Raw genomic sequence first — 26,646 nt, 5'->3', positions numbered from 1 at the left:
ATGCACAGATAGGTATAAGGAAACACGTTAAGAACATGAAGAAACATTTGGCATGCCAAACTTTGAGGCCAGATTCTTGACTAGACCCTATGACCTTGGAGTGAAAACTTTTGGAAGGCTCACTGACAGCCATCCAGCAATATTTGTAGCTTTAACGCCGTGCTCAATTCATTAAAATCCGTTATTTCATTCCTTAATTTAATTTCATTATACCACAGGGGTAATATATGCCCTCAACGCTGTCGTGGCATCACCGTCATGAGCCTTCAATAAGTCCGTGGCCTTGATCTTCGTCAATTCGAGTTCCTCAACCTGTGATAGAAATTTGGTTAGCCTCGAGCACTAGGATCAAGCATCAAATCATAGCTAGGAAGCAGTATTGATGAGGAGTAGGAGAAAGCAGAGCGTGATTGTTAAAAGCAAATCAGACCGCAGTGCTTCAGAGTGATGGTGGCTAAGAACAAAGACTTTATCTTGGACAAAGGGGATATAATTCAAACCAATGCTCAATAGCCGAGTTCTGTATAATAAAACTGACATACCAATAAATTAACATCGGCCGCTTCCACCTTCACTATCTTCTTCACAACCTTTTTCTCATCTCCCTTCTTTGCAACTTTTCCATTCGTGGCGCCCGTACCTGCCAACCTTTCCATAGCTTTCCTCACAGCCTCTTGATCTAGCTCTTTCGTCCCGGCCGAGTCGTCTTCGCGAGGGGCATCGAGAGAGGAGAGAGCGGCAGCAGCTTTACGGTCTTCTGCCGACTTGGCCTTTTGAGGGATTTCGTCATCTACATCGCCGGTGGTTGCACCTTCAACTAATGTCGGAGGTTGGGATTCGGACATTTCGATAACAAAAAGATTTGCAGGTGAACAGAATTGTTGTGTGAACTTTGGCACAAGGAAGACAAGACTGACTGTCAGAGTGACGTCTAAAGGGATCCAAGCACAATCATTGATTTAAGTTTAGGATTGGGGCTGCAAATCCCACACCTGTAGGGCTGACACTGGCTAACAGGCTTGTGTCGGAAAACCTGTTCCCCGACGGTAGCCTGATATAGCCTAATAAGACTCTGAGGGGCTGAGGGGTACCCAACCACAAGCTCGAGCCAAGTGAAATAAAGCCACACAGTTCATTTTTTATTATTTGAACCCCTCCTCCACAAAACAATCACATTATTTCTCCAACTTTCTTCGTTTGTCACTCAAAGTCAATTGGTTATCGCATCAGAGCTCGGAATAGCTTCATACTCTCCAGTCTGGGAACACTATCATACGCCCTGCTTCATCTAAAATGCCAACCTTTGGCCCTGGAGCAGAATTGGGAATCAGTTATGATGGGGCACAAATAGCCAGACCCATTGACTCACACCACGAGGTTGAGCCGTGGTCACCAAGTTCTTGGACCACAAGGCCGATCAAACAAGACGCCATATATGAAGACCGCAAGAATGTAGAGAAGTCATTGTCGAAACTTCAACGTCTTCCTCCCATTGTTACTCCCACGGAAATCATTCAGCTCAAAGCAAGCTTGCGGGATGTAGCTCTGGGCAAAGCATTTCTACTTCAAGGCGGTGATTGTGCTGAACTATTCGACTACTGCGAGGAGAATGCCATTGAATCAAAGATCAAGCTCTTACTTCAAATGAGTTTGGTTCTTGTCTGGGGTGCCAACAAGAAAGTAGTCAGAATTGCTAGAATGGCGGGGCAATATGCGAAGCCAAGATCAAGCCCCACGGAGATGGTAGACGGCAAGGAGACCCCGTCTTTCAGAGGAGACATCTTGAATGGTTACGAAATTGATGAGAGAAACTTGGATCCACAGAGACTTGTTAGGTAAGCAGATACCTGTGGGGCCATCACGGTACTTGACTGACTCGCAGCAGTGCATACTTTCACTCCGCAGCTACTCTCAACTTCATACGCGCATCTCTTTCATCTGGTATTGCCGATCTTCATAGCCCAATGAACTGGGGTCTCGGCCATGTTCGGGACCCAGGCTTGCAAGAGCAATACTCGAAAATTGTAGACTCTATCAGTGAGAGTTTACGTTTCATGCGCACCATTGGTGCCGATACAGCTGATCAACTTCGAGGAGTTGAGCTCTATACTAGTCACGAAGGTCTTTTGCTTGAATACGAACAGAGCCTCACTCGACTTCTTAAAGACCCATCTCAAAACTTACAAGCCGGTGCAAACGCCAATAAGAATGTCGATCCTACTAAGGATGGAAAAGCATACTTCAATACCTCAGCCCACTTTCTTTGGATTGGCGACCGGACAAGACAAGTGGACGGGGCACATATTGAGTACTTTCGTGGTATAGCCAATCCTATCGGCGTCAAAGTAGGCCCTACAACTTCTTCCGCGGATCTTTTGGAGCTTCTTCGAAAACTCAACCCAACGGTAGAAGTTGGTAAAATAACACTCATCACTCGTTACGGAGCATCAAAGGTTCGCACACTCCTTCCAAAACATATTCGAACAGTCGAAGATAGCGAATATGCCCGAAGCGTTGTCTGGCAATGCGATCCAATGCACGGAAACACAAGATCTACTTCGACCGGCATCAAAACAAGACAATTCACAGACATATTCTCTGAACTTCAAGAGACTTTAGCAGTCCATCAAGAGGAAGGAAGCTATCTTGGAGGTGTTCACCTTGAATTGACCGGTGATGCTGTGACAGAATGTACTGGCGGTAGCGAGGAGCTTGCCGAGGAAGATTTATCATTGAACTACACCAGCTTTTGCGATCCAAGACTGAACGAAAAACAAGCACTAGAAATGGCCTTCTTGATTGCGGGTCATTTCCGTGAGGGGCCTGCCAAAAATTAGATTAAATGAATATCTAGTACACACGATTATCGTTTGCGCGAGAGCGCTAAAATTCCTGGTGACTGCATATCTTCTTTTCTTGTTTCTGATTGCTATCTCATCGCTCACAGAATCTATCGATGCGAACTTCCTGATTCCTCTCCATAACCTTATTAATGATTGCACATTCGTGCTTCAGTATTTCCTGCCTCTCGATTTATGTCCATCGTGTCTAACCGATGCTATTTCAGTTATCTATTGCATACGATCTTGAATATCATCATTGTTCACACCGGGATTGCAACTGTAAATGCTGCTTCATGGTTCCTATCGGGAAATACACCAGTATCTGCAGTCTGCGAAGACGAAAATATGCTATCAATTTCTCGATTCCTAACATCCCTTCGATCTTTCTTAGAATATCGCAGAATAACATCTGATGCTACTCAACACTCCCCTTCGCGGGAATTCCACTCTCTAGTGATGCCAAACATTGTCGGCCCATTACGCGAGCGTATCGATGGGTTCCCGAGAGATGTTGAGCTGAAGTATGTGCCAAGCTCAGGTAAAATAATACTGTTCCAATATTGTTAGACATACTCACGTGGCTAAAGGTGTTCTAAGTATCAGACGTACCATATGCGCTACGCCTGCCAACAATGTCAATCCTACAAAATGATGGCAATGATTGAGCACAGTGTCGTTGGCACGCCTGGTATGCAAACTCTCTCCAGCGAAAGACCATACTCGTTTTTGTTTTTGGTTGGTACCATTTCCTTTGGCAGATGAATTGATCGTACAGGAAAACTGGGCGTAAGGCCGTGAATGCTTCGGGCGAGAGAAAGGGCGCGCGCGGTTCAACAGGCGGTCCAGAACTTGTAAAGATTATTCTAATACGCTATCACAGAACTATTGCAGAATCTGAAATTGGTGAAGCTCGAATTGCGATTCCTGGTGAATTAGCGGGGCGCGGTTCTTGTCTTAATCAGAGTACTGAGATTTGATACTTGGATGATTATAGTTGCAGCTCCCATGTACGACTATGGAGCTGCTATGTAAAGAATCTCAAGTTAGCTACTTTCTTTCATTCATTCATTCGAAACAGTTTGGGCAAATCATCTTACTGCTCATGCGATGATAGCTAGCATCCATCCAATGTTCTGCCATGCGATAGAAATAGATCTTTTCCGTAAACAGTGCGTTGAATAATTGACCATGGGTATTTTGTAGAAGCATTGGTTCTTCTTGACGGGTTAACTCATCAGACTTATAAGGTGATTTTGAGAAATCATTCTTTACGAGAGATGCTAGAATTGAAAAGGATATACGGGTTTCAAGAAATTTGAGATGTGGAATAAGTATCCATGGTTTAGTTTAGTTTAGTTCTTGAAGATACTTTTGGGGATCGGTGTCCGGTGTCCTGGGGCCGTCGAATCTCCGTTTGGATGAGGTTGAATGACATTGTTATTTGTAGGATGTTGCTATGTGTATGAATCAAGACTCACAGAACACTTTTTATTCGGATCCAGTTGTTTTCGTTCATTTCCAAGGATGGATTCGCTTGGAGATCGAGCTGGTTGTGAGGGACCGTGGGAGAGATGTCGAGATGACTGATGGGGACCCAAAGAGTACCTAGAGAGCATTTGGAACTTTGCTTTGGATTTTTGGAATGGTGGAGAAAATGACGTGTGGAATTACATCGTGTTGTCCACTACCTACTCTGCTAGCTACCTGCTGCTGCTAATGTGAATAAGTTGAGTAAAATGAAAGGAATACATAGTGTTATTCCCAAGTTTCTGTTTTATGGTTTCAACTTTGTGTTTGGGGCAAGGAGTAGGTAGGTATTTGTTACGGAGTTTAGGTAATTGTTATTTGTATTTTAAAATTTATGGAATAGGGTAAGATGTATCTTGAAGGATGGTGTCGATGATACATTTATGTACTCGTAGATTGGATTTGGTCTTTTTTATGCACATATGTGTGTTGGTATCATACTTTCCCATGATTGGTATGGGATGTGCTATTGCGAAAGTGCCTTTTTATTTCAAGCATTGTATATTATCGATATATCTACATTTATCCCAGCTAAATATATACATGTAAAATATTCATCCTCCTTCCAACATCGCTTGCTCAACACCATGCATCCACAAACATTCTCTCTTATATACAGGTACCGACAACACTATCAGTGCTGTTCTTGATGTAGGAGTATAGAGGGTTAGAAGAACCCGCACACAAAACACCTTTGACAAACACACCTGCAACCAAGTCGGCGGCAATAGGAGAAGTATGAGTGTGGTCATTTGGATAATAGGTGTCAACAGTTGCAGCACCAAGGATCGCGTACTGATTAGCAAGATAAGTACCGTGATCAATGAAGCTGGCCATGCTTCCAACATTCTCGACAACAATCTCGCCATACCCGGTGAAGCGAGGGGATGTGTATGAGCATGTACCCGTCTCGCATGTGTTGTCTGGAGTAGGAGATGAGATGATGACATGTGCGCCTTTAGCAGTCATGAGTTCAGTGGCATTGGTGAGGTAGGTGGGGTATGTTTGGACGACTACACCAGCGTCTGTGGTGCAGGTTTCGTTGCCGGCTCCGACGCAATCGGAGCGGAGGTTATCGGTGGGAGTGAGGGATCCTCCGTCATTGTGTCCGAATTCAATGATGACGATATCGCCGGACTTTATGGTATCAATGACGGCGCCGAAACGATTTTCATCGGTGTAGGAACGGGCTGAGCGACCGGCTTTGGCATCGTTGACGACGGGGATGGTGAGGGAATATGGGAGGTATACACCCCAACCTGTGGTCATTAGATATGTCCACTATATGAGAATCTTGGTGAGTTATATTTACCTTGAGTTCCAGTTCCACCTCCACCGAGAGCCATTGTAGAATCACCGCACATATATACTGTTGGAGATGCTGCTGATGCAGCAAGTACGACAGCGCTAGAGGCAACGACAACACTTGAAGCAGCAACGACGCTTGAGGCCACAGAAGTAGCGGCAACGGCGGAAGCACTTGTGGATGAAGCAGTGTTTTCAGGAGCGGCATCTGATGAAGCACTTGGAGGAGACCATGTTGGTCTTACATGCCCCCCATTATAGCTGCCATATGCATGATTGAATGGGACCGCAGATACGGAAGCTGCCAAAGTGGCCAAAACAAGCCCTGATGTGGTCTTCATGATTTCTTTCTATGATTGTTCGATTTGAGAGTTTGATGTTCGTGGTTTAAACTTAAAAGATGGTAATAGAGGAAAAGATAACAAGTCAAGTAGGTGGTAGAGGAAAATGGAAAAGAACGAATGTAACCTGTACACGCAACAGAAAATGAATGGATAGCACGATGAAGAAGCAAAGTCACAGAGTTCGAACAACGATAGATATAGCGAGAGAAAAAAAACGAGTACTTTGTCCTGCGTTAGGTATATATCCATCCTATTATCCCCCACACAACAAGCAATCATGTTTCTGCATGGAGGATCTTTAGATGAAGGAACAATAGTTCCTATGCCCATCGATGCCGTGCAAGTTTCGACCCCCTCCTGTCTTTCCCATCCCCATCAATAAACGAACATGTCTGTACCAAATCGGGCCAAGAGGTCTAGATTACACGACGAGATTTCTCCTTATTGGTAACGTTCTTCACGGAGCTGCTCGAAACGAAGCAACACGACCGACGCTACGATCTCGACAACGACGTTGACAGGCAAGCTTGCCAGAGAGATGCGTGTCGCTTGGATAATGTGGGTTTGAGATAGAACGAGATGGGATGGATTTGACAGTGGTTGAAACCTAAATTGTGAAAGATAGATTGCTTTAAATTAATGAGGGGACGGGCGCTTACTAGATTGGGAACGATTTCTTCCAAACTTGATGCCTGAGGCGAAAAGTTTCTCGGGGATTTTTAAATGTTCCGAGTGAGCTGAGACATTTGGAAATATTTTCAACCACAGAAACATCGGACGACGAGTATTTTGTGCAGTACCGGTAGATCTGTTTGTCCAGCATTGAGTTTCAATGCTTGTGTCAAGGCCCCATGTAGTTTCTGTCGTTCTTGGCTTGGAGATGGATTGACACTTTGCACCCAGTCGAGCCGGTCTATCCAGATATACCAGACGTCTTTCCTCCCCCTTGAGGGAGCGTCCCCCGCTTAAATCTTACCCAGTCAACAGACGGAATTTTGCAGGAAGTCCTAAGAAATCATCATTGCCTTTATCCACCCCTTACATCTTCGTCCGAACAATGAGTTCTAGTCAGTAACTTAGACTCTAAAACACTTAGCGCAAGAATATGACTGGCCATTCCCATCGGATATGACATGGTCTATATGCGATATAAACGACACACCAAAACGTTAGTGCAAATTTATATACGTAGGAACTATTTCCGATATTCTATTCCAGATCAAGCAATCAGTAATACGAATCAATGGCTTACCACTTATCTGAAGATGCACACAAGTTTGAATGCATACTGCTATTATGACACAACATCTTTGTATCATTCTTTGAACCATCGCCTATGTCAATATATCACAAATACTTCACGGACAAGGTTCCGAGGTTCAAGAGAGATCGATTTGCTACATATGGCCGTACTGCTCATCAATTACAGGCTCTTCCAAAAGCAAATATAGACGCTATCCCATTTTTCCAATACACCCTGGTTAATATCATCACTCTCCTATCGAATCCCAAATCCGAGACCAATCCGGATGACTCCAGTCCACTTCCATGCTTGTTTTCAACCAATTTTGCAAAGACAAATACAAGATTCTGAGATCGACCAGCTGCTTGGCTTCCTCAACTGGCAGAAAAGCTTTAAACCCATGAATTATATCAAGATGATTGACGTCCAAAAGGTTCGTCCACTGGAGGGTCGTCGCCCTGTGCGAACGATGTATTACAAATGCACGCAGGATGTCCAGCAACTCGTTTTTCATTCCCGGTTTAGTGTATTGGAAAGCATCCTGTGGTGTAGAAGTCAACATGTGTCGCCGTTACACAATTCAGTGATATAATATGACGTACACGAATTTGATTGAGATAGTTTAGGGCGTCTCTGAAAGTAATCTCCCATGGCGTATCCATGTTGTTCTCTTCGCTTCGATATTATCAATGTATACCAGGAAATTCCTGCAGTCTACCTTTGTATGTTGAAGTTAGCCCCAGACATTCCATCTCCATTTATCACCAACCTCTTTACTGTTGCAATTGCGATTATAGAGATATGGACGTGGCAACTTTGACTTAAAGTATTGCTAATGCTACCAATGCCGCAGGTGTTCTTAGAAATGCTGATAAAGGAAAAATGCTTGTATAACCGTATGTCAAGAGCGAATGAAGCTCCAGTAAGTCTTACAATAAGATAGTCAGAAGAAACATATTTGCCGTTATCTCTAAATATCAAGAAAGAAATGGTACTGTGTTTGGAAATTTAAGTCTCTTGAAAAATTGCAAGAACTAACGAGACCTAATAGTAAATCTATTTGTAGAAGGAACGAAGCAGGTAACATTACCATGGGTAGGGTCAAACTTCCTCATTTATGTCACCGGTGGCATCCCTCAGAAAATCTTTCCCAGCATACCCAGATGGCCTAAGAGGAGACTGCAGTTCTTGCCGAGAAGGCGGCAGTAGTCAGGGCAATTGAGTGTTTTAAATCCAGCTATAAAGTAGTCGAAGATAATATATGAATGAATTTTGAGTTGCGGAGTCGTAATCTGAGAACATTGTCCCCTCCTTTTTCGCTATCTGTTATCATTATCAAATCAAAGCATACACAACCACCCCAAGAAAGATGATATATTTGTATAATCTCGAATTCATTATGCAGTCTGTAATATAGCGCTCCGATATTATCATGCAAATACGTATTTTCCCTTGTTCGTGGAACACAATTGATGGCAGCTCAGAGAGCTTGTCAATACCTACGTTTCCTCGAAGATTGAAAAAAAAAAAGCATCTCGCTCACGAAGGCTCAGTATTTACCATCCACCAAGCTCCTGTTGAATTCGTTCGAGCATTTGAGTACCGTGGAACCCCATACCCCGTTTTACTTTAGGAACATCAAGCCTAACCAAGTCTGTTTCAACACCTTCCTCAAGTCCCAATTTTTCATTTTTGACGCTCAAATGATCAGAACATTTTTCTTCATCCATAATATGTGCTTCATCCCTAGCATGCTTCTTATATTTGTAGTCTGCACATGTTTGACCTTGATGAGACGCATGGCATGGGCTACAGGTCTCAACGAGACATTTGGCACAAGTGCGGGATTTGGTGGGGATATTGACCCGGTAGACTTGTTCACAGTCTACAGTTGGACAATAATTAAAATCATCGCGATGATGATGTATGTACGAAGTGAACGATGCGTCAAGTACCTGCTCAAAACTTCTGGATGGTAGATTTTGCTCAATCTCTTGCAGAGAGAGGACAGCATCACATCCGATAGCCGTACAATTGATAGATACCTCTAGGTCACTAGATGTGATCAATGAGCATAGATGCTCGAAGCATTGAAGGCAATACAAATGGCCACAGTTGGTACGGACTGGACACTCAGCAGGACACCAGCAGACGCTGCAATTGTCTTTGCCATCGCATGTCTCTCCCTTGTCAATCTTGCTAGTAGCAGCACCCCCGAGCTTTAAGATTGTCATGGCAGTATGGTAGTTTTTAGGACTACCAGAAAGTAAGATCTTCTTTGGATTTGACAAGATATCAATCGAAGCAACATCTTTTCCAAGAACTGACACGATTTGATCAAATCCGCCACCTGCTACCCACAAAAAGTCACTTGGAGTGAGCTTAATAGCATAGCCTTCTACTTCTGATGTAATGATTTTGTGAAGTGTATGCTGGGCGTTGCCGATATCTCTGGAGAAACCATAAAGCCGAAGTTGCTGTCTTGTTCTGTCTCGATCAATAACAACGTTATAATCGTTTTCAACTCTCTTAATCTTCATCAATCCAATTGGTTGCATGAAGTAGTCATTCCAAACTGGCTTACCACTTGCTACAGCCACCGTACCGATTAATACCTTCTGAAGCCTATTCTTGGCGTTGGCAAAATTCTCTCCGGGCTCCCCCTCAATCTTTAAAGTTGTGAACTTCTTCGCGACATCAGTGCTTGGGTATGCTCTGATAGTAATTTTCTGCTCTATCAGTGACTTCCTGTCTTCTTCAACTTGCGATTGTACAGCCAAATATATCTTTGTGATAACCTTGAACTGAGTTGAAATGATTTGTTGAGCCATGAGTTTCCCCTTTCCCAATATCTCAATGTTCTTGTTGTTCAATTGTGCGATCGCCTCCCAGACATCTGACTCGTCTTGAAATCGAACTCTTACTTTAACTCTCTTAGCAGCCGGATCTTGAACAGGATTCCAAGACTCCACAGGGCCAATGGCTGAGCATAATTTCTTGACATATTCACGAGATGCTTCGTCAGATGCTTCATAGCTCGGTCTGCCAATTTCAAATTCATCTGGTCGGTATTTCTCATCCATCACACCTAAGATGTCCTCTTTATCAGCAAAAGCGGGCACATTTTTTAAGACACATAATAATTTGTGTTTTTGATCGGTCAAGATGTGAGAGATTATCGGCGAGTCGCAGGCCAAATGTTTGCCTAAAACTCTGTAGTAACCGTCATTGAAGTTGATGCATATCATATTTGCGATATCCTCATTTGCATATTTTAAGACAGCCATCTTAGAAGATCGATACCAAGACAAAAACACTTCATGGAAGTCAACTTCACTTGAAAATCCAGAGACGGGAAACAAATTCGTAGGGATTGGGCTCGCCTTTAATCCGGAGTATATCTTAAATCTTCTCCAACCAGACTCTAATTCTTCGCTCAAAACCGAGCCGACGGTGGAATCTTCAAGTCGCAGATAGGCAAGAACGGAGGGCGGAGTACCAATGCTAGTAATTCGAATGCAAGATCCAAATGTTGGAAGGTCGAGTCTAGCTAGCATGGTCTCAATGTACTTAATGTTGGTATCCTGTGGCAAGCCGGTGATTCGGATGGTTGTAAAGTCAGATGGAACTGAAATTTTGTAGACTTTTCCTCCATCTCCAAATATTGCTAAGACTCCAGAAATTGCGCGTGCAACCATGCCGTTTGGTACATTATCCTAGGTGATATATTAGTCCTAACTTCAATACAATAGCACGGTGAAAAAGGGACAAGTCATACATAATTCTTGGTGGCTGCAGATGGTACATTTAGAGCATCAAATGATGTATCGGTGGCGGTGGAAGAAATTGACCCAGTCTTCTTGGTATGTTGTGTATATAGATGCTTGGTTTCTTTGTGGTCGGGCACAATTGAGGTATGTAGATAAAGGCAATTGCTTCCCCTTGTACACTTTCCTCTGGAAAAGAAACTGCAGGTTGTGCGGAACGGGGTTTCCGAAGAAGTTTCCACTTCAATCTCATGACTGAAAGGACAGTTGTCACCCCTTTGACATCTTCCTCTTGCAAAAAAGCTACAGAGTGGAGTGACAGATGATTTTTGCGACGGAGCTGCTGGCTCAGTTCCATGGCTAAAAGGACAGTCTTCGCCCTTCTGACAATGACCTTTCGCAAGGAACCTACAAGCGATAAGCTTTGTTGCTATAGGACGTAGATTCTGACCAAGAGGTTGGTTTTCGTTGCCAAACATCAACAAAAGAATTGGATCGGGCGTGTTTGTTGTGATGGTGGTATCATGGCTGTATTGACAAGTATTACCACGGCCGCACCCAGTAGAAGTTATGAAGTACTTGCAAGGTAACATCATAGAGGCCTTATCCTCTCGTCGGATGGATGGCGTTTGAGAGTTGTTGGTGTGTTGATTTTCTTTGGCGGGAAGTGTGGAACCTTGTGTGATGAACGCTTACTTTTTCTTACAAACTTTGAGTTGACTTTGTAATTTCAAAGTGGGCACTAGGCTGATTAACTGTGAAGATGAAAGGAGAGTGACAGTATTGCTTCGTCGTAAATCGCAATAGTGAATATGTCGAAACCCGGCAAGGGAATGGGATTGCTTTCCAGTTCGCCTTCGAAACTATCCAGCGATACGAACGAATACTTCTTTGATGATAACAGTAATCAGGAAGAATGTAATAGTTCTTGATCACTGTTTATCGTCCGCAGACAAAAGGAATGGGTGCTGAAAATAGTGAAGACTACGCGTTTCCATGTCTCACCGTCGCGGCAAAGAGTGAAGATTAAAGAACGTCTGCCAAAGTGCCGATCTAAGTGTAAAGCATGGCTCAATTGATGGCGTCTGCCAACGAGGGATAAACTTGGGACAAGAGTATGATTTGAAGTTATATCGCAAATATGGGTATGATTGGTTGGGTAGTGATTGATGAGACGGGATGAATTGTTTTGGTGAAGTCGTTTGTTTGTTGTATAAGATTACGCTCAACAGTCCTATTGCGCTAGGGAACTCGACCTTCGAAGCAAGAACATCTGATGGAGTAGAGCCGTCCAAACTTATTAGAATTGTTTTTTTATTCATTTGGTAATTTTTTCCTCTCTTTTCCTCTCTCAAACCTTCCAGACTTCTCATGTCAATCCTACATCAAACTCTCCCATTCTACATACCTTTCCGAACCCAAATGTCCCGATGCCATCAACATATCAAATTCCTCCTGCTTTGCCCCATTTCGAAACCTAAAGGGCCATTTTTCAACCAACGTATTCTTGGTTTTAATCTTTAACCCTTCCATTTCACTGATTTCATACAAGTAACACTCCTTCACAAACCTATTGAAAAGCTCGTCAACGTCTTGAAACCGAGATCGCGCATCGTTGTGTTTCAAAAAGTCTGCGTTATAAGGTTGAAGCATATCTAGCTGAATTGGCATGTACCGATCCAACTTTGCAGAATCAGTCGTTATGCTGTCAATGTAATCTTTATCAGTACGGCTTTCTTGGACAGCGTTGAGGAACAAGACAAGAAGTGTGGCATGCGGATTCTGTGATTTACGCTTCAGGCAAGGAGCAAAAGTCGTCAGAAGTTTTAGGGGTCCAATGTAGGCACGGTCTCCAATATTTGAAACCTGTGAATTGTCAGTAATCTATACTCCTTTCACGGGCAGTTAAAGAATTACTTCAATCCTGTCGAAATAGTCTTTGCCAATGCCACGCTCCTTCAAAATACCTGGTAGATGCAATGCATCAAGTTCAAATAGTTGAAAGCGGATTGTTAGATTCTCGATTCGCTTGCAAAATCTCTGAAGTTGGTCTTGAATATAGAAATAAAGGCTGCCATAGACATCGTTTCGAGCAGGTGACGGTTTCGAAAGGTATTCTTCAAAAGGCCATCCTTCCAATGGGTCGGCAGAATCCATCATAGGCCAGAAGTCAGTGCTCTGGAACAGCGTTCTGTCATTGAATTAGCAAGTACGCTTTCAAAGGACTTGAAGCTATGTACGGATTTGGCATCTTGAAATCCTTGCGAGACTGTCCGAAGGGAAGAAGTACACCGTCACTGCGGAACTTCGTAGCACAGACACGCCATGCAGGTGGTCGAGTATACAATTCTCGCTCGAGATTGTCTCTTCTCGAGGGCGATAATGTGGTTTCAACCATAACTCTTTGTGCCTTGCTAGCTGATAGTCCATCTGGAACTTTGAAAAACGAAGGAAGGAGATCCCAAGAAGCCTTCGGCAACACCAAACTTATGGTACGAGTGCCGAATGTCCAAGTTTTGGATTGCAAAGATTTTCCAGGGCGGCCAGCTACCTTTTCACAAACATCTTCAATCATCGGAAGGATTTTATCTTGAAGTTTCTGCAAGTTTGACTCGGTTATGAATGCAGAGTACCAGATATGAATCATGATGTCTGCCGCTTCAATGGGGTCAAACACCAGAGCTGTGAGGAGCAACATTGCATTCCGGGCGACAACGTCAAAATCCTTGTCGTTAATTATGAGTTCACATTCACCCCGGTACGTAATTGGAAGTTCGACGAGAGATTTGACAACATTTCTGATATCCCCAGATGCTGTGAAATTATCAGCTCGCAGTTTTCCCTTGGACTTGACGCTTACCCGCAAATAAAAGCTTGAGTTGCTCTGGCAAATCTTTTCCTTCATTCTGGCAACTCTGAATTATATCAATGGCAGGAACATTACCCCATAAATACTTCTTCCTTCCGTGTTGCAACATAGTCACCGGCTGATCACCTAGAGCAGGATCATCGTTGTCTCGAATAAATGTCGGACGTCGTTTCTCCACATCCCACTGTGGTCTCCAAGATTTCTTCATGAATGGAGATTTGCAATCTTTCTTATGGGTTTGCCAATGTGCAACTTGGCAGTCTCTACTGCAATATTGAACCAAAAAGCACCCATTGCAAGCTTTCGAGGCGGTTTTAGTACATGGAATTCCTTTAACACCTTCATCTTGATCAAAGTTGGCGCACGTAACTTTTGAAAGCTTTTGAGAGGATTCAACCATGATGATCTCACGATTAATGGATATTCTTGAATACAATATGCGACGAAAAATGGAGACGACCAGAGCCTCTTCATATCAATTCAACCTCCGCTCGCAATTACTCATAAAACAAGGTAACCCAAAAACAAAAGTCCATTGCAGGGTATTCATTGGAGCCACCTCAATCAAAATTCTGATGTAACATGACGATAAAGACCTGCAACTTACCGTCGCCAACGTAATGGAACGAAACATCGCTGCAATCATCCGGCGGAGAACCCGTACACGATTTCTTGCTTGCCTTCTAGAGTTCTGATCCTTGATTTAGGGCACATCATCTCGTCGATTTTCTACGTTTTGCATTCTAAAAAATTTACTACGTTTCGTTTGCACTTTGGATATCATAATTTCAATCTCGCATCGAATAGATCAGAAAGTAAACACGAACCCCCCCCCCCCTCCTATTCCCAAATAACAAATCCTGATCAAAACGGCAATGCAGATGAAAAATAGAGTCACAAAGAACAACAGCCAATAAGATCCCCTTCTTGGATTAAACTAGAAGAAAATACCTCTCTTCCCACACAAACTTTCAATTCCTGACAATCTCGGCTAGAAATTCGCCACTCCGACCCCCAAGGTCGGCGAGAAGGATTCATCGACCTTTGATGTTGAAACAGCCAAAGCATCATGAACAAATGTTTCAAAGGAATTCTACCTTAGATAATTCCAAACGCGACTAGCGATGTTGTAACGAATGATGAAAGATAGACCATTAATCCAGCCGCCAACCGGCCTGGAAGGAAAAACGTTCCTCGGGGGCTTCGATGCCTTACGGAGGAGCGGTTCGATGATTGGGTTGGATATGGCTATGCTATGGCTTTGAGACCTATTATCGCACCGCCAACAATTATTTTGTCGATGCGGGATTTTGCTAGTTATATGTTGGTGTGTTTGTGTTGACTTGTTGGTGTTGATGCTTTTTTCTTCTTCTTTCTTTTTTGACGGATCGTCGGACCGAGATAGTATTCATTTTCATTGAATTGACAATTGTCAAATTTCTATTTCATTTCTTTCCAGTTTTCATTCCGAAAGAACCATTACACAGTCAGTTGCTGTAGATTTATATCCGCATAACTTCACCCCCATTCTCAACTTCTGGCACCATCATCATCATCATCATCAATCTCTCTCCACCCCTCTCCTTTCCCAAACCATGCCAAAGCCCCACTTCCAAGTCTACAGTCTCTCCACGACTAGTCCCCTCCTCAGCACCGAACTCCTCTTCATCTTCAATCCCCATGCCAAAAGCTCCAAGTCCTCCTACTTCAGATCCATCCACCACGAATCCGTCTCCCTCCCTTTCTCCACCCCCAGCTCCCTCCCCAGCAACCTCGAACACCTCGGCTACATCCGCAGCAAAAGCCGTGTGAAGAAAGCGTGCTCGCTCGCAAAAAAAGTGCGCAAGAACATCCAGCGTCCATTTACACATTTCACAAACGATGTTGTCGGGACTTGGATTCGAGAAGGACTATTGCGCTGGGAGAGGGGCTGTACACCGTGTAAAATTGACGAGTCGATTATAGATGTGAGGACTCTTGAGACGGGAAACGGGAAGGGAGAACCTTCAAAGTACCAGAATGAGCGGGAGGCAGAGGAGAATGGAGATTATGGTTTTTGGCTTCGTTCTGTTCCGTCGCAACACTCCCTCGGCCGCTCAACCCGCGAATCCAATCGTCATCTCTCCAGAGCCCGATCAACGCACCACGCCGGCTGGTCCCTAAACTCGTCTTCCAACCCCTCGAAAGGAGCCTCCTCCTCCGTATCTCTTTCCAGAAATTCAAGTTCAAATCCCCGACACAAATCTCGCTCTCACACTCGCCATCGCTCTCACTCCCCGTCCCCTTCCTACCACGACCAGAGCTCCTTTCACGATTCCGGGATCTCCATGTCCAATGACGAAATCGACAATGACTATGACTATGACTACGACGATGGCGATGGCGAGGACGATGATGCAGGATCATCCATTTCATCCGTCAACCCCGGATCATCCATTTCGCATTCCGATCGTTCCTCGTATTATTCTTCTCCCCACTCCCGCTCCTACTCCCGCTCCCACTCCCCCACAACCCAAGCCCCACCCCTTCTGTCTGACCTCCCCAGTCGTCGCGCTAAAGAAGAGGACAGCCGTAAGCGCATCTTTGAGAAAAAGAACGCTGAGTATAGGAATTCCTCTTCTCGTCATCACCGCTCTCCTTCATCATTATCATCATCATCATCTTCTTCTTCTTCTTCAAGTTCAGACTCACAATCGCGATCGCGATCACGAGCACGATCACGAAAAAATCAGAGTTCTACCCAAGAATCTCACATACCGCGTTTTAATAACCCACTTCAACTTTCGGCTGCGGGGTCCGATCCGTCGGTTCGGTGATGAGATTGGTTTTTTGGGTTGTAGGATAGATATAACAGGATAGCATGGGTAAAATAGAGTGGGTATTAATTAGTCTTTGCGTTGATTTTCTTTGAGCGAGAGTTTTAGTTTGTGCTGATAGCTTATCGAGTTAGGCTATTGAATGAGAGAAATGACATTCCCAGCTCCTAGTATTTGAATGATTTTATTGAATAGTATAATACATTACATTACAAACGACAAAGTATAGCATTAGCAACAAGCGACCTCTCCACCTTATACCGTACTGAGAATCATACAATACCATAACATAACGTAACCCCATTCCAAACTCCACCCCACGCTGGTATCATCTCGCAGAATTTCAAACCCCAGCCTCACTTGCCGTCCATATTCCATGAACTCAAACCCTTTCAAATGCCCTCCTCTTCCAGCCCCCTACAGCCATCCATGGAACCCTGGCTTTCCCCCTTGCATCCTCCACTGCTCTCCCTTCCAAATCAATGACCCAACTGGTATAAAGAACATAAATAACACAACTGCAAATGTAAACCACGCCCATGTAAACCCTACTTCATCTGCAAATGGTAGTGCGAAATATCCGACGACGAATGAGAGACCGCGGGAGAGATTGAAGAGAACGCCTGTTTCAGGAGTTTGTGGCTTATAACAGTCAGAGACGTAGGCATATAGGGTTGTGGAAGCGATTTGAAGACCGAAGACACCTGAGGAAGAATGTTAGTGAGGGTTAGGTAAAGGAAGAAGTGGGGTTAAAGTAGGAGAATAAAGTTTGAAAAGAGGGTTCAAAGTGGGGGTTTCATAGGCGAGGATAGCAAAGAGGGGCTAAGAGAGATATCGAGTGAATGAAATGGTAGACAAAAGCAAATAAATGGTAAACACACCAAGACCGAGTCCAATAAGCGGGATAGTATAATGAGTTTTTCCCACTGTAGCCCCAAAAACAATCAATCCCATCGGCATAAACACCGCTGATAAACAGCAAAGATAGAGTCTATATTCCGGCTTCCTTATGTCTCCATTTTTCTTCGCCATCCGATACATGACATAATCACTCGCTTTTCCAGCGCTGAATTCTCCCAATAAGCTACCAATCATAAGTGAGACACCCAGACAGGCACCTATTGGACCAGACTTCAGGTTGTACAATTCGGTGTAGATGGCGGCGAGAGAGATGGCAGGCATGACGTTGATGAAAGTCCATCCCCACGTGTAGTACCAGAATGGAAACAGAATGGAAGGGTAACGGAGCATGTAGAATGATTCTAAGAAGTGGGAAAATTGGAGTGAGCGATTAGGGAGACAATTCCCGCGAAAATCAAAGAGAAGTTCATAGTACGTGCGGGTTTTGGTACGTGTGGAGAGATAGGATGGATCGCGAGAGAAAAGAGTTTCGGGGAAAAGAAAAATGGCGAGAAGTAGTGAAACGGAGGTGCTGATGGCTCCAATCCAGTAATCCCATTGCCAGCCTAGGGATGATCCAAGGAAACCACCAACTAAATTGAGTATGTTAGTTAGGTCTTCGAGGAGAGTGTGAGACTCAAGATGACTCGACTCACTAATTGCAGCCACATGAGCACCGTTTGTAACAAAGAGGGAGTATACACCAGTAGCTTCGCCTCTCTGATGGAGAAAAAACATATCATTTACACAAGCGGTACCCACCGACATCATTCCACCGAACCCAAAGCCACAAAGAGCACGTGTACCCACAAGTTGTGCCAAAGTGTTTGAACTGGCCGATGTCACTCCTCCAATAATAGTTAAAACTATTGCACACAATGTGATAGGTCTACGACCATAGATGTTCGCCAAAGGCGCATAAATAAATGGTGAAACACCACCCATGATGATTGCCGTAGTTGTGCTGTACGAAGCCACTTTTGGACTAACATCAAGCGCATCACTCAGGAGAACCAAACTTGGATTAACGAGTGCTGCATTGTAAGGTCCTAGAAAGGCCATGTAGCCAACTTGAATCAGGACTGCCCACTTAAGCCATGTTGGCCAATTCTAGTAGATCATCAGCTTTGCACTTTTTTTTATCGAATGGAAGAAATCTGGATGAGATGAAGGGATGTATTTGGAATCTTGATATCATGGCAATATCGGGTAATGATGGAAAATTACAACATACCAATGGATCATCTTTGAAGCGACTGGGCTGGGGTACTAATGGTAATCCATGTTGATCAAGCTTGATTTCTGGGGTTGGAGACGTCGAATTTGACTCCTCCAGACAAAGGACGGATTTTTGATGGGAGTCAAGTTGGTCAATATTTGAATGAATTGATGACATGTTGGAATTTGTGATGCGAAGACAACAACTGCCGACCTTTATCCTTGGTCATGAAAAGATTGCTGGTTGTCCAAAAGGGTGAAGGTAGATTTGAGAGGGTTGAGAGTTTTGAAAGATTTCGAGGTCCAATTCGAACTACATGCTCGTGTTGGTATTGTTGTACTATGAAAAGAAAGGGCGTTAGCTCCCTTGCGTGTATAAATATATATAAGTATATATAGAGAAGAAGATATGGTTAGCATCGGCTTGGAGATTTTGTGTAGACGAATGGTTTTGAGTATTATATCTTGTACTATAAATTTATAATAACTATATGAAAACGCAGCAAATGAACACAAGCCTTACGGAGGTGCCATACGACATGTTGTATTTCAACAACCTTCTAGATGATAACCGAATGATCAACGAAGTGTACTCCGTACAGCAACAGAACAAAAAAAGACGGCACAACATACCTCTTTCTAAACGATCCGATCTGAAAAAGAGGACCCGAGAGAATGGTATAGTGAGACCGATGAGGCACGGAGGTATGTAAAAACAACGGTATGTATAATAAATGTATGTTACAATAACTTGACAGGGCAGACGGAACAAGGTGGACGAAGACAAGGGATCGTGTAATCAATTGGGATTAGTTTATGGTTTAGATATGTACGGAGCATGTACTCTGCATGTGTATATGTACTCCGTATGTGTGTGTGTGTGTGTGTGTGTGTGTGTGTGTGTGTAAGGATTAAAATGATCTCGAACGATGAATGAGATTTGAGGATATTGAAAAAAGTGGATAGATAGATTGATTGATAGATTGGTTGATTGATTCAATAACCTTATAAATTTGAACCAACTGTTTTTGATACAAGGAATACAGCGCAAGAAGTAAAATGACCGGGTAAAATGGATCGTTTGATGTAGGATAGGTATATGGTAGGTAGGAAAGAGCGACGGCAGTTGTTAAAAGAGGACGAAGGAGGCGGAGGAGGAGGAGGAGAAGAAGAAGAGCAAGAGCAAGAGCAAGAGCAAGAGCAAGAGCAAGAGCAAGAGCAAGAGCAAGAAGAAGGGAGAAGAAAAATACTAAACCGGTATGTCTTTCTTTTTTGACTTGAATGAAGAGAGGAACGATAGGATGATAAACATACCATAGCAACATCGATCAACACATCTACTCTTCTCTCGTTTCTTTTCTTTTTCGTTTCTTTTTTTCTTCTTCTTCACTCTTTCTCCATTTTATACCTAGTCGGCGGAGCGCCAATCTCAGCTAATGAGTTGTATTGGATACGAAAAAGCTTGTCCCTTACGAAAGGAGGGAAAGAAACATGTTGGGGGTAATCGTAGCCAGGACGAGTCGTAGTAACTCAATCGAGAGAGGAGAGAGCAGAGAGAAGAGAGAGCCAGACCACAAGGGCACGAGGGGGAAGGCGTGAATGGGGCGTCTGAGTGAAGACTTGGCCCGAACTTGATTAAGTTTGTGAACTCTGATTTCGATTTCCGCTTTTCCTGTGTGTCGTGAGTGCTGATTCGCTCGTTTGCAAAGTATCTTACGCACTCTCTGTGGATCAAAAATGGAACTGCAACATCTAGCACGGCGGAGGTTCAAAGTATTGGATAATGTGCGAATCAGCGCCAAGAGACGGCTGCTTATGTAAGCCAAGTTCAATCGCACAATGTGGGTAGTTGGAGGCGAATCACCTGCACCAGCACCAGCTGGGGCAACATGGATTGCCGGCACTGGCCCAAGGCATAAAAGCAGCAGCAGCAGCGAGTGAATTGTGTGATTTGGGTCATTTCCGACGGCCACCGGTAGCGGAGTCTTGTTAATAATAAGAGCCTTGGTATTTCACACACATCAGACCATGCAGACCGTGCTAGGTACGTACGAAATACCTGCATCATTCTACCGTAATGTCGAGATACGAGGTACATCGAACATCGTCGAAATTTATACGGAGTGCGGATGATAGGGGGGCAACCAATAGAGCGATGCTAGGTGCGGTTCCTAGGCATGCTCCATATCCTCGTAACAAGTTGCAGTGCTGAAATGACTGGAGACTGGCTCCAGTGTATCGGTACCGACGGGGAAAATGAAGTCTAAAGGCTAATTGGCGATGGGCAGCAGACAGTGGTCAACGGTAAGTGGTCAATGGTAAGTGGTCAATGGATGGTCAATGGATAAGGGATAAGAGATGGATAAGAGATGAATGGCAGGTTACATTTCGTTGGCATTCCTCAAACCAAAAGCCCCAATTCAATTCGGAAAGGACTGATGTCCAATGAATCATGAGAGCAGAGTACCAACACAATAATGAATCATAACGAAACACCTGCCCAGTTATCTAGCAACGTGTTGGAATATGCATCAATATAAAATTCGATAAGATAAGAATGGTTCACTCACCTGGTGCATCAACGCTTGCTCGGGTAGATCTCCTCGTCTTTGCATGTACTGGATGTAGCTAAGTCCTGGAGGCGACTAACAATGGCCACACATACATACGGTTGACGGGAGAATTTGATGGGTGTCATGGAGCAGACGGATTCCCATTCCCCTCAATCTACGATAACAACTGGTGAACATCATGTATCAGATTTGCTTTTTCCAAAACCTCCATCTCGTCAAGAACTACCAAGTTGAGATGCACGATACCTACTAAAAAGAACCTAAATACTAAGGATCTACTATGATGAGCAGCTGGGGGGCGAGGAGGGGCTGCATTTGATATATAGACTATGCACTTTGTGAGATCTTGGTTAGCACTTGGCTGGGTTTGTGGTAGTTTGAGATCTACCTGACACTGAAACCTATTAAATCCCCAATGAGCAAACTTCCAGCTTTGCCCATCTGTCCGCAGTGGTGTGTATACTTTCACACTAAGATAATCTTCCGATCAGGACATTTCCGGGGGTTGATCAAGTACTAGGGAAGGAAGTCTTGCAAGTTGCAAACAAGTTACAGTACAAGCAAGTCCAAGTCGAAGTCCAAGTCGAAGTCCAAGTCCAAGTCCAGGTTCAAGTCCAGGTTCAAGTCCAGGTTCAAGCCAGGTGCAAGTCCAACCGTACAATATCGTTAGTATTTGGAAGTAAGAGGAAGACCTAATACCTGCTATTACTTACTACCTAGGTGCCCTGGGTACCTTGGTACATGTACAGCTTCAATGGTATCTATACGGAATAGAGAGTGCTAATAGCTACACATTGCCTATGTCGACATCTACCGGCAAATCATCAACTCTATTTACTATATTCTTGCCCTTCTCACGCGACGCACGATGGATTCTGTCCGTGTGGAGCCTCTGCAGCGGTCCTTGTGAAATCTGTCTTCCAACATATGCAAACCCGTAGGCCGTAACGCATCCTTGTCAAGGCAAATGAACATCTCCCTAGGTGTCTGGGTAGGAGGGATATGTGTACTCCGTGTCTGTCTATCTGCGCCGGCACTTTCTCAAGTTTGTTACATGGCATGGCCACCCACTGGCCCTGGCCCAAAACGATTGCGAGAAAAAAAAAGAGGCTAATGAAAAAAAAGTTGATAAGTCAGCACCAGCACCAGCAGCACTGCACTAGCACACTAGCACTAGCACTCGCATCAGCAACGAACATCGACTTCTCTCCCATCTCCCATCTCCCACCTCCCATCTCCCATCTCCCCTCGGCCTACCTACCTACCTACCTACCTATGATCAACGTGCTGGGTATCTCTTCTATCCTTGATTATTGAATTGTCCTTTCTTCGTTATCATAAGATTACCTCCTCGTACCTCCCTCCCTCCCTCCCTGTCCCATCACTCAAGTTTGACCTCTTCACCCTCCTTCTTCCGTACATGCGATATTTACTCCATATGGTATCTTTCCCCCATCTATACTGGGCTCCGTATCACACACGAGATCTGAGATCTGGCAATCGCTCAGTCACATCGCATTCACATTCAGATACTACCTAGCACCTAGTACTAGCACGGACTAGTACACTAATTGCACTTCATTCGAGTAACTGTATTGTTCCTCCCTAGTCATACAATCGTGAAGAAATGAATTGATACGTCTTCATTTCTGTACTCAAGACCTTCATCCATAAACCTCCATGCTTCTTCATAACCCTTCACACGCATAACTGTTACAAATTATTGATACTCAAATCGAAATCCCTACGACTCTATCTCTTGACACCCTGGGTTTTGCGGGGTTAGATCTCACTCCCCCCCCCCTCCCTGCGTACAGAAGATGGATTCGTCCAAAAGGAAAAAGCCTGGCAAGGTCCGTATTGCGGATCACCTGCGAAAAAGAGCTCTGGTTTCTTGCGATCGTTGCAAAAAGCGTAGAGTGCGTTGTTCTAGAGTGGGAGAGGATCCATGCGAGAATTGTGTGGAAGCCCGTGTAGAATGTAAATCCACCTTACCCCGGAAGACGCGAATCTATGGAAGTGTTGAGACGCTTAGTATGCGATATCGCGTTCTGGATGCGCTGGTCAAAGGATTACTCCCCAATAAGGATACGAATGAGATCGACGTTCTCTATGAGATTGCTGCAGAGCATAAAATAACGTTACCCGAATTCACGGAAGAAAACCTCGCTGCGGGCGATACGCGCATGGAGGAAATTTTTGCACAAGTCCCAAAGGAATTGGCATCGTCACCAGCTTATTCCGAGGGTAGCCAACGAGCCTTGAAAGAAGAGCCAACGCCAACAGAGAAATCTGCAACCTTACCCAGCTCGCCACAGGAAACACTTGTTCCCACACCTTCGGGGGGACAATCACATTTTATTGGACCTTCTTCAAGTTTTGGATTTGCCCTCAATCTTCGTGCGCTGGTAGGATCATATGCTCAAGTTCTTGACCAGAACGATCCAAGTATGAAGTTGATGATAAACTTCGCGACGTCAAAATGGAGCAAAGGTTTAGAGCCCAAAGCGGCCGAAGAAAAACATACCGCCCCTGGACCAGCAGATCTCGAACGAGATCCTCAAGTATCTAGAAGCCGTCACGTGCTTCCACTTGTCCCAGGCAAAGATCCATCAGAGAAAGAGCCTCTATCTTCACTTCTTCCTGCTCGAGAAATCGCGGATGTTTTAGTTCAGTCGTTCTTTGACCATGTTCACCCCGATTTTATGCTTTTTAGACGTCGCTCTTTTGAACAGCGCTACGAGAGCATGTGGAGCCAACTTGGTAATCAAGTGCAAGATTTCGAAGCCGGGTGGCTATGTTCTGTTCTCATGGTTCTAGTACTCGGAGCTCAAACTATCGACCCACAGGATGATTTGTACCTGCAAATGATTCACAATTATAAAGTATGGGTCCAGTCGCGAGTGTCCCAACTTCAATATACCAGTACACTGGTCAATATTCAAGCTCTGCTCCTTTTGCATATGTATTTACATAACATGTCTGAACGTAACGCAGCTTGGACGATGCTAGGTGCGGTTTTGAGAATGGCCATGACTCTTGGAATGCATCGAGAAGGAGGCAACAGAAATCTCGATGCAGGCGAAATTGAGGTTCGACGCCGGGTGTGGTGGACAATTTACGTACTCGAACAGAATTCATGCACTATTCTGGGCAGACCCTGTTCTATTGACGACATGGAAGTCACAGTTAAATATCCCAACGAAGACCTGCTTGACGGCAGTGCACATGTACCTATGGGATACGTCGAGGAGTTGTGTCGTTTGACAAGAATAATGGCGCGTACTAGTAAGATGATGTATCCCTCTAACGTCATTCTATCTCCGGGTGATGAGAAACACAGGATCATTTGGGCCGATAGATTACTCGCGGAGTCGGACGAATGGCGCGAACGGTTACCACCACACCTTCGCCTCGGACTTCAAGGAATTCCACGAGCCCACTCGCGTGCGATTTATCTACTTCATCTTCAGTTCCATCTTGTACAGTCACTTGTTACTCGGCCTTACGCAGTACGGAAAGCAATGCTACAGGTAGCTCGGAAAAAAGGGAAACACGTTAGCGCTAACCATCTCGGTGAACAAGAACACAAGTTGAGTTCCAAATGCGGCCTTTCTTCCAAGGAAGCTCTTAAGCTCATCTATCATCTTATCACTTTAAACCAATTCAATGGTGTAACCTGGACTGATCCCTACTACGTATATCACAGCGTGGCCGTCATCGCGTTGGAGTTCCTAGCCAAAGATGAGCCAGACAATGACGAAGAAATCTCTCGCAGGAAAGCCGTCTTTGATGTAAGGAACGCGATGGATAACATTCGCCTTTGTCCAGTCTTCGCTATGCTCACACAGGTATCTTTCCAATTTGCTCAAATTGTCGGTATAATTGATAACCATGTAACTGCCGCACAATCTCAACACTACGATGCCATGCAGATGCAGTCTCATGTTCAAGCCATCCCTGATATCGACATTGAATTCGAAAACCCCCAGCAGAGCAATATTGACAACGTCTTTGATTTAATTCTAGGGAATAATTTCAGTATCCCTTGGAAAGTTGGACCGGATGCCTTTACTCATAGCCCACAAGTCTCAGCGCCGATGATGGATTCATACATGGACCGTAGCATGCCTGCTATTAACGAACAAGTCACCGCTACAGCGCTGCAGGGAATGCAGCCCCAACAGCCATATGTAAGTTGGCCCACGGGTGGATATGGAGTGATTCCCACACACGCACAGTATGGAAATCCATCAGCAACTCCATCGCATATCAACAGTAATAGCAACGGCAATGGTCAATCGCATGCGCAGTATTCGAATACAATCGCAGCTCCTTCGCAGTTTCCAATAGCGGCCCCAAATCATGCCAATGGTAATGGCAACGGCAATGGCCCCTCTCATGCGCAATACGCAAATCCGCCAAATCCGCCACATCTTCACAGTAATGGTAACGGCCATCCTCATGCGCAGTATTCGAACTCACATCCTAATTACGAGCATCGGAGGAACTGATCATTCTTAACGTATTGTATGTACATTGGTATCGAGGTATTAAAAATGGGTATACGCTTGGGAAAAGCAGGAGTAATGGGCCTAGGGGCATGGTCGTTTTTTTTATTTATGTATAATTTGCCGGTACAAGATGCCGCACGCGGTTATCTTGGAATTTGGAGCCACTGGCAAGGAGTTGGAAAACAGGACTTTAAATTGGGAGTTTTGGGGTTAGGAGGAACGACGATTATTCATAGTGCAATAATTCGGGGGATGGAATGAAATGGGCCATAGAAATTCTGGAATTCTGGAAGAGCGACTTAGGGGGACAATGGTGCAATCATGCATGATGGTAGATGAATAGATGATTGAATCTGTTGAGGTAGGAAATTGAAATGGAGATTGGAAAGGTTTATTAATCCTAGGATTCCATGCATGTGTGTGTGTGTAGATAGATATCTGTGTAAAAAGTCAATAAATAATGTTTGTTTTTTTGGATGTGGTATTTTTATGTAACTGACTCGAATTCCAGTATGGTTTGTTTGCTCCCTTGTGTACAAGCAAATAAACAAATGTTACTATCACCCATCACCCAAGCAAACTCAACAACAAAAATTGTAAAAATGAAAATCAAGTCGGGTAAAAACCCCGGACTTGGACTTGGGCTTGTCTTCCAGTAGGTAGAGAGAGAGAGAGAGAGAGAGAGAGAGAGAGAGAGGAGAGGCGAGGTGAAGAGAGGGGAGAGAAA

At 44.3% G+C, this 26,646-nt stretch overlaps 9 protein-coding genes across 14 annotated transcripts; 3 read left to right on the top strand and 6 right to left on the bottom strand.

Annotated features, from left to right (window-relative positions):
* Positions 1-63: 63 nt before the first annotated feature.
* BCIN_01g06810 (hypothetical protein) lies at positions 64-993 on the bottom strand. Its single transcript, XM_001561170.2, has 2 exons — positions 543-993; positions 64-312 (listed from the first exon to the last, which is right to left on the bottom strand). Exons 1-2 carry the CDS (start codon positions 843-845, stop codon positions 208-210), a joined length of 408 nt encoding a protein of 135 aa, XP_001561220.1. The 5' UTR covers positions 846-993; the 3' UTR covers positions 64-207.
* A 223-nt stretch (positions 994-1,216) lies between these two features.
* BCIN_01g06800 (hypothetical protein) lies at positions 1,217-2,899 on the top strand. Its single transcript, XM_001561171.2, has 2 exons — positions 1,217-1,835; positions 1,886-2,899. The coding sequence occupies exons 1-2, from the start codon at positions 1,294-1,296 to the stop codon at positions 2,835-2,837; spliced, it is 1,494 nt and encodes a 497-aa protein (XP_001561221.1). The 5' UTR covers positions 1,217-1,293; the 3' UTR covers positions 2,838-2,899.
* Positions 2,900-4,848: 1,949 nt separating this feature from the next.
* BCIN_01g06790 (hypothetical protein) lies at positions 4,849-6,627 on the bottom strand. The gene is made up of 2 exons (XM_001561173.2): positions 5,683-6,627; positions 4,849-5,629 (listed from the first exon to the last, which is right to left on the bottom strand). Exons 1-2 carry the CDS (start codon positions 6,014-6,016, stop codon positions 4,980-4,982), a joined length of 984 nt encoding a protein of 327 aa, XP_001561223.1. The 5' UTR covers positions 6,017-6,627; the 3' UTR covers positions 4,849-4,979.
* Positions 6,628-7,390: 763 nt separating this feature from the next.
* On the bottom strand, positions 7,391-8,207 carry BCIN_01g06780 (hypothetical protein). Of its 2 annotated transcripts, none has more exons than XM_024690646.1 (3): positions 8,032-8,207; positions 7,865-7,980; positions 7,391-7,803 (listed from the first exon to the last, which is right to left on the bottom strand). In XM_024690646.1, the coding sequence occupies exons 2-3, from the start codon at positions 7,922-7,924 to the stop codon at positions 7,510-7,512; spliced, it is 354 nt and encodes a 117-aa protein (XP_024546416.1). In that variant the 5' UTR covers positions 7,925-7,980; positions 8,032-8,207; the 3' UTR covers positions 7,391-7,509. The 2 variants fall into 2 exon arrangements, with proteins under 2 accessions (XP_024546416.1, XP_024546415.1); XM_024690647.1 differs by having other exon boundaries at positions 7,865-7,976.
* A 443-nt stretch (positions 8,208-8,650) lies between these two features.
* Positions 8,651-11,919, bottom strand: BCIN_01g06770 (hypothetical protein). The gene is made up of 2 exons (XM_001561175.2): positions 11,041-11,919; positions 8,651-10,978 (listed from the first exon to the last, which is right to left on the bottom strand). The coding sequence occupies exons 1-2, from the start codon at positions 11,623-11,625 to the stop codon at positions 8,819-8,821; spliced, it is 2,745 nt and encodes a 914-aa protein (XP_001561225.2). The 5' UTR covers positions 11,626-11,919; the 3' UTR covers positions 8,651-8,818.
* A 76-nt stretch (positions 11,920-11,995) lies between these two features.
* Positions 11,996-14,432, bottom strand: BCIN_01g06760 (hypothetical protein). Of its 4 annotated transcripts, none has more exons than XM_001561176.2 (4): positions 13,890-14,432; positions 13,270-13,843; positions 12,947-13,220; positions 11,996-12,895 (listed from the first exon to the last, which is right to left on the bottom strand). In XM_001561176.2, exons 1-4 carry the CDS (start codon positions 14,296-14,298, stop codon positions 12,410-12,412), a joined length of 1,743 nt encoding a protein of 580 aa, XP_001561226.1. In that variant the 5' UTR covers positions 14,299-14,432; the 3' UTR covers positions 11,996-12,409. The 4 variants fall into 4 exon arrangements, with proteins under 4 accessions (XP_001561226.1, XP_024546413.1, XP_024546412.1 ...); XM_024690643.1 differs by having other exon boundaries at positions 12,997-13,220; XM_024690644.1 differs by having other exon boundaries at positions 13,581-13,843.
* Positions 14,433-14,549: 117 nt separating this feature from the next.
* Positions 14,550-16,972, top strand: BCIN_01g06750 (hypothetical protein). Its single transcript, XM_024690642.1, has 3 exons — positions 14,550-14,713; positions 14,780-16,772; positions 16,849-16,972. Exon 2 carries the CDS (start codon positions 15,494-15,496, stop codon positions 16,712-16,714), a length of 1,221 nt encoding a protein of 406 aa, XP_024546411.1. The 5' UTR covers positions 14,550-14,713; positions 14,780-15,493; the 3' UTR covers positions 16,715-16,772; positions 16,849-16,972.
* On the bottom strand, positions 16,883-19,830 carry BCIN_01g06740 (hypothetical protein). Of its 2 annotated transcripts, XM_024690641.1 has the most exons (6): positions 19,466-19,830; positions 19,356-19,392; positions 18,849-19,172; positions 18,271-18,724; positions 17,596-18,207; positions 16,883-17,418 (listed from the first exon to the last, which is right to left on the bottom strand). In XM_024690641.1, exons 3-6 carry the CDS (start codon positions 19,008-19,010, stop codon positions 17,132-17,134), a joined length of 1,515 nt encoding a protein of 504 aa, XP_024546410.1. In that variant the 5' UTR covers positions 19,011-19,172; positions 19,356-19,392; positions 19,466-19,830; the 3' UTR covers positions 16,883-17,131. The 2 variants fall into 2 exon arrangements, with proteins under 2 accessions (XP_024546410.1, XP_024546409.1); XM_024690640.1 differs by lacking the exon at positions 19,356-19,392.
* A 2,825-nt stretch (positions 19,831-22,655) lies between these two features.
* Positions 22,656-26,396, top strand: BCIN_01g06730 (hypothetical protein). Its single transcript, XM_001561184.2, has one exon. It carries the CDS (start codon positions 23,226-23,228, stop codon positions 25,917-25,919), a length of 2,694 nt encoding a protein of 897 aa, XP_001561234.2. The 5' UTR covers positions 22,656-23,225; the 3' UTR covers positions 25,920-26,396.
* The last annotated feature ends 250 nt before the right edge of the window (positions 26,397-26,646 follow it).

Source organism: Botrytis cinerea, chromosome 1, assembly GCF_000143535.2.
Source record: "Botrytis cinerea B05.10 chromosome 1, complete sequence".
NCBI lineage: Eukaryota > Fungi > Ascomycota > Leotiomycetes > Helotiales > Sclerotiniaceae > Botrytis > Botrytis cinerea.
This window is presented reverse-complemented; position numbering and strand designations above follow the sequence as displayed.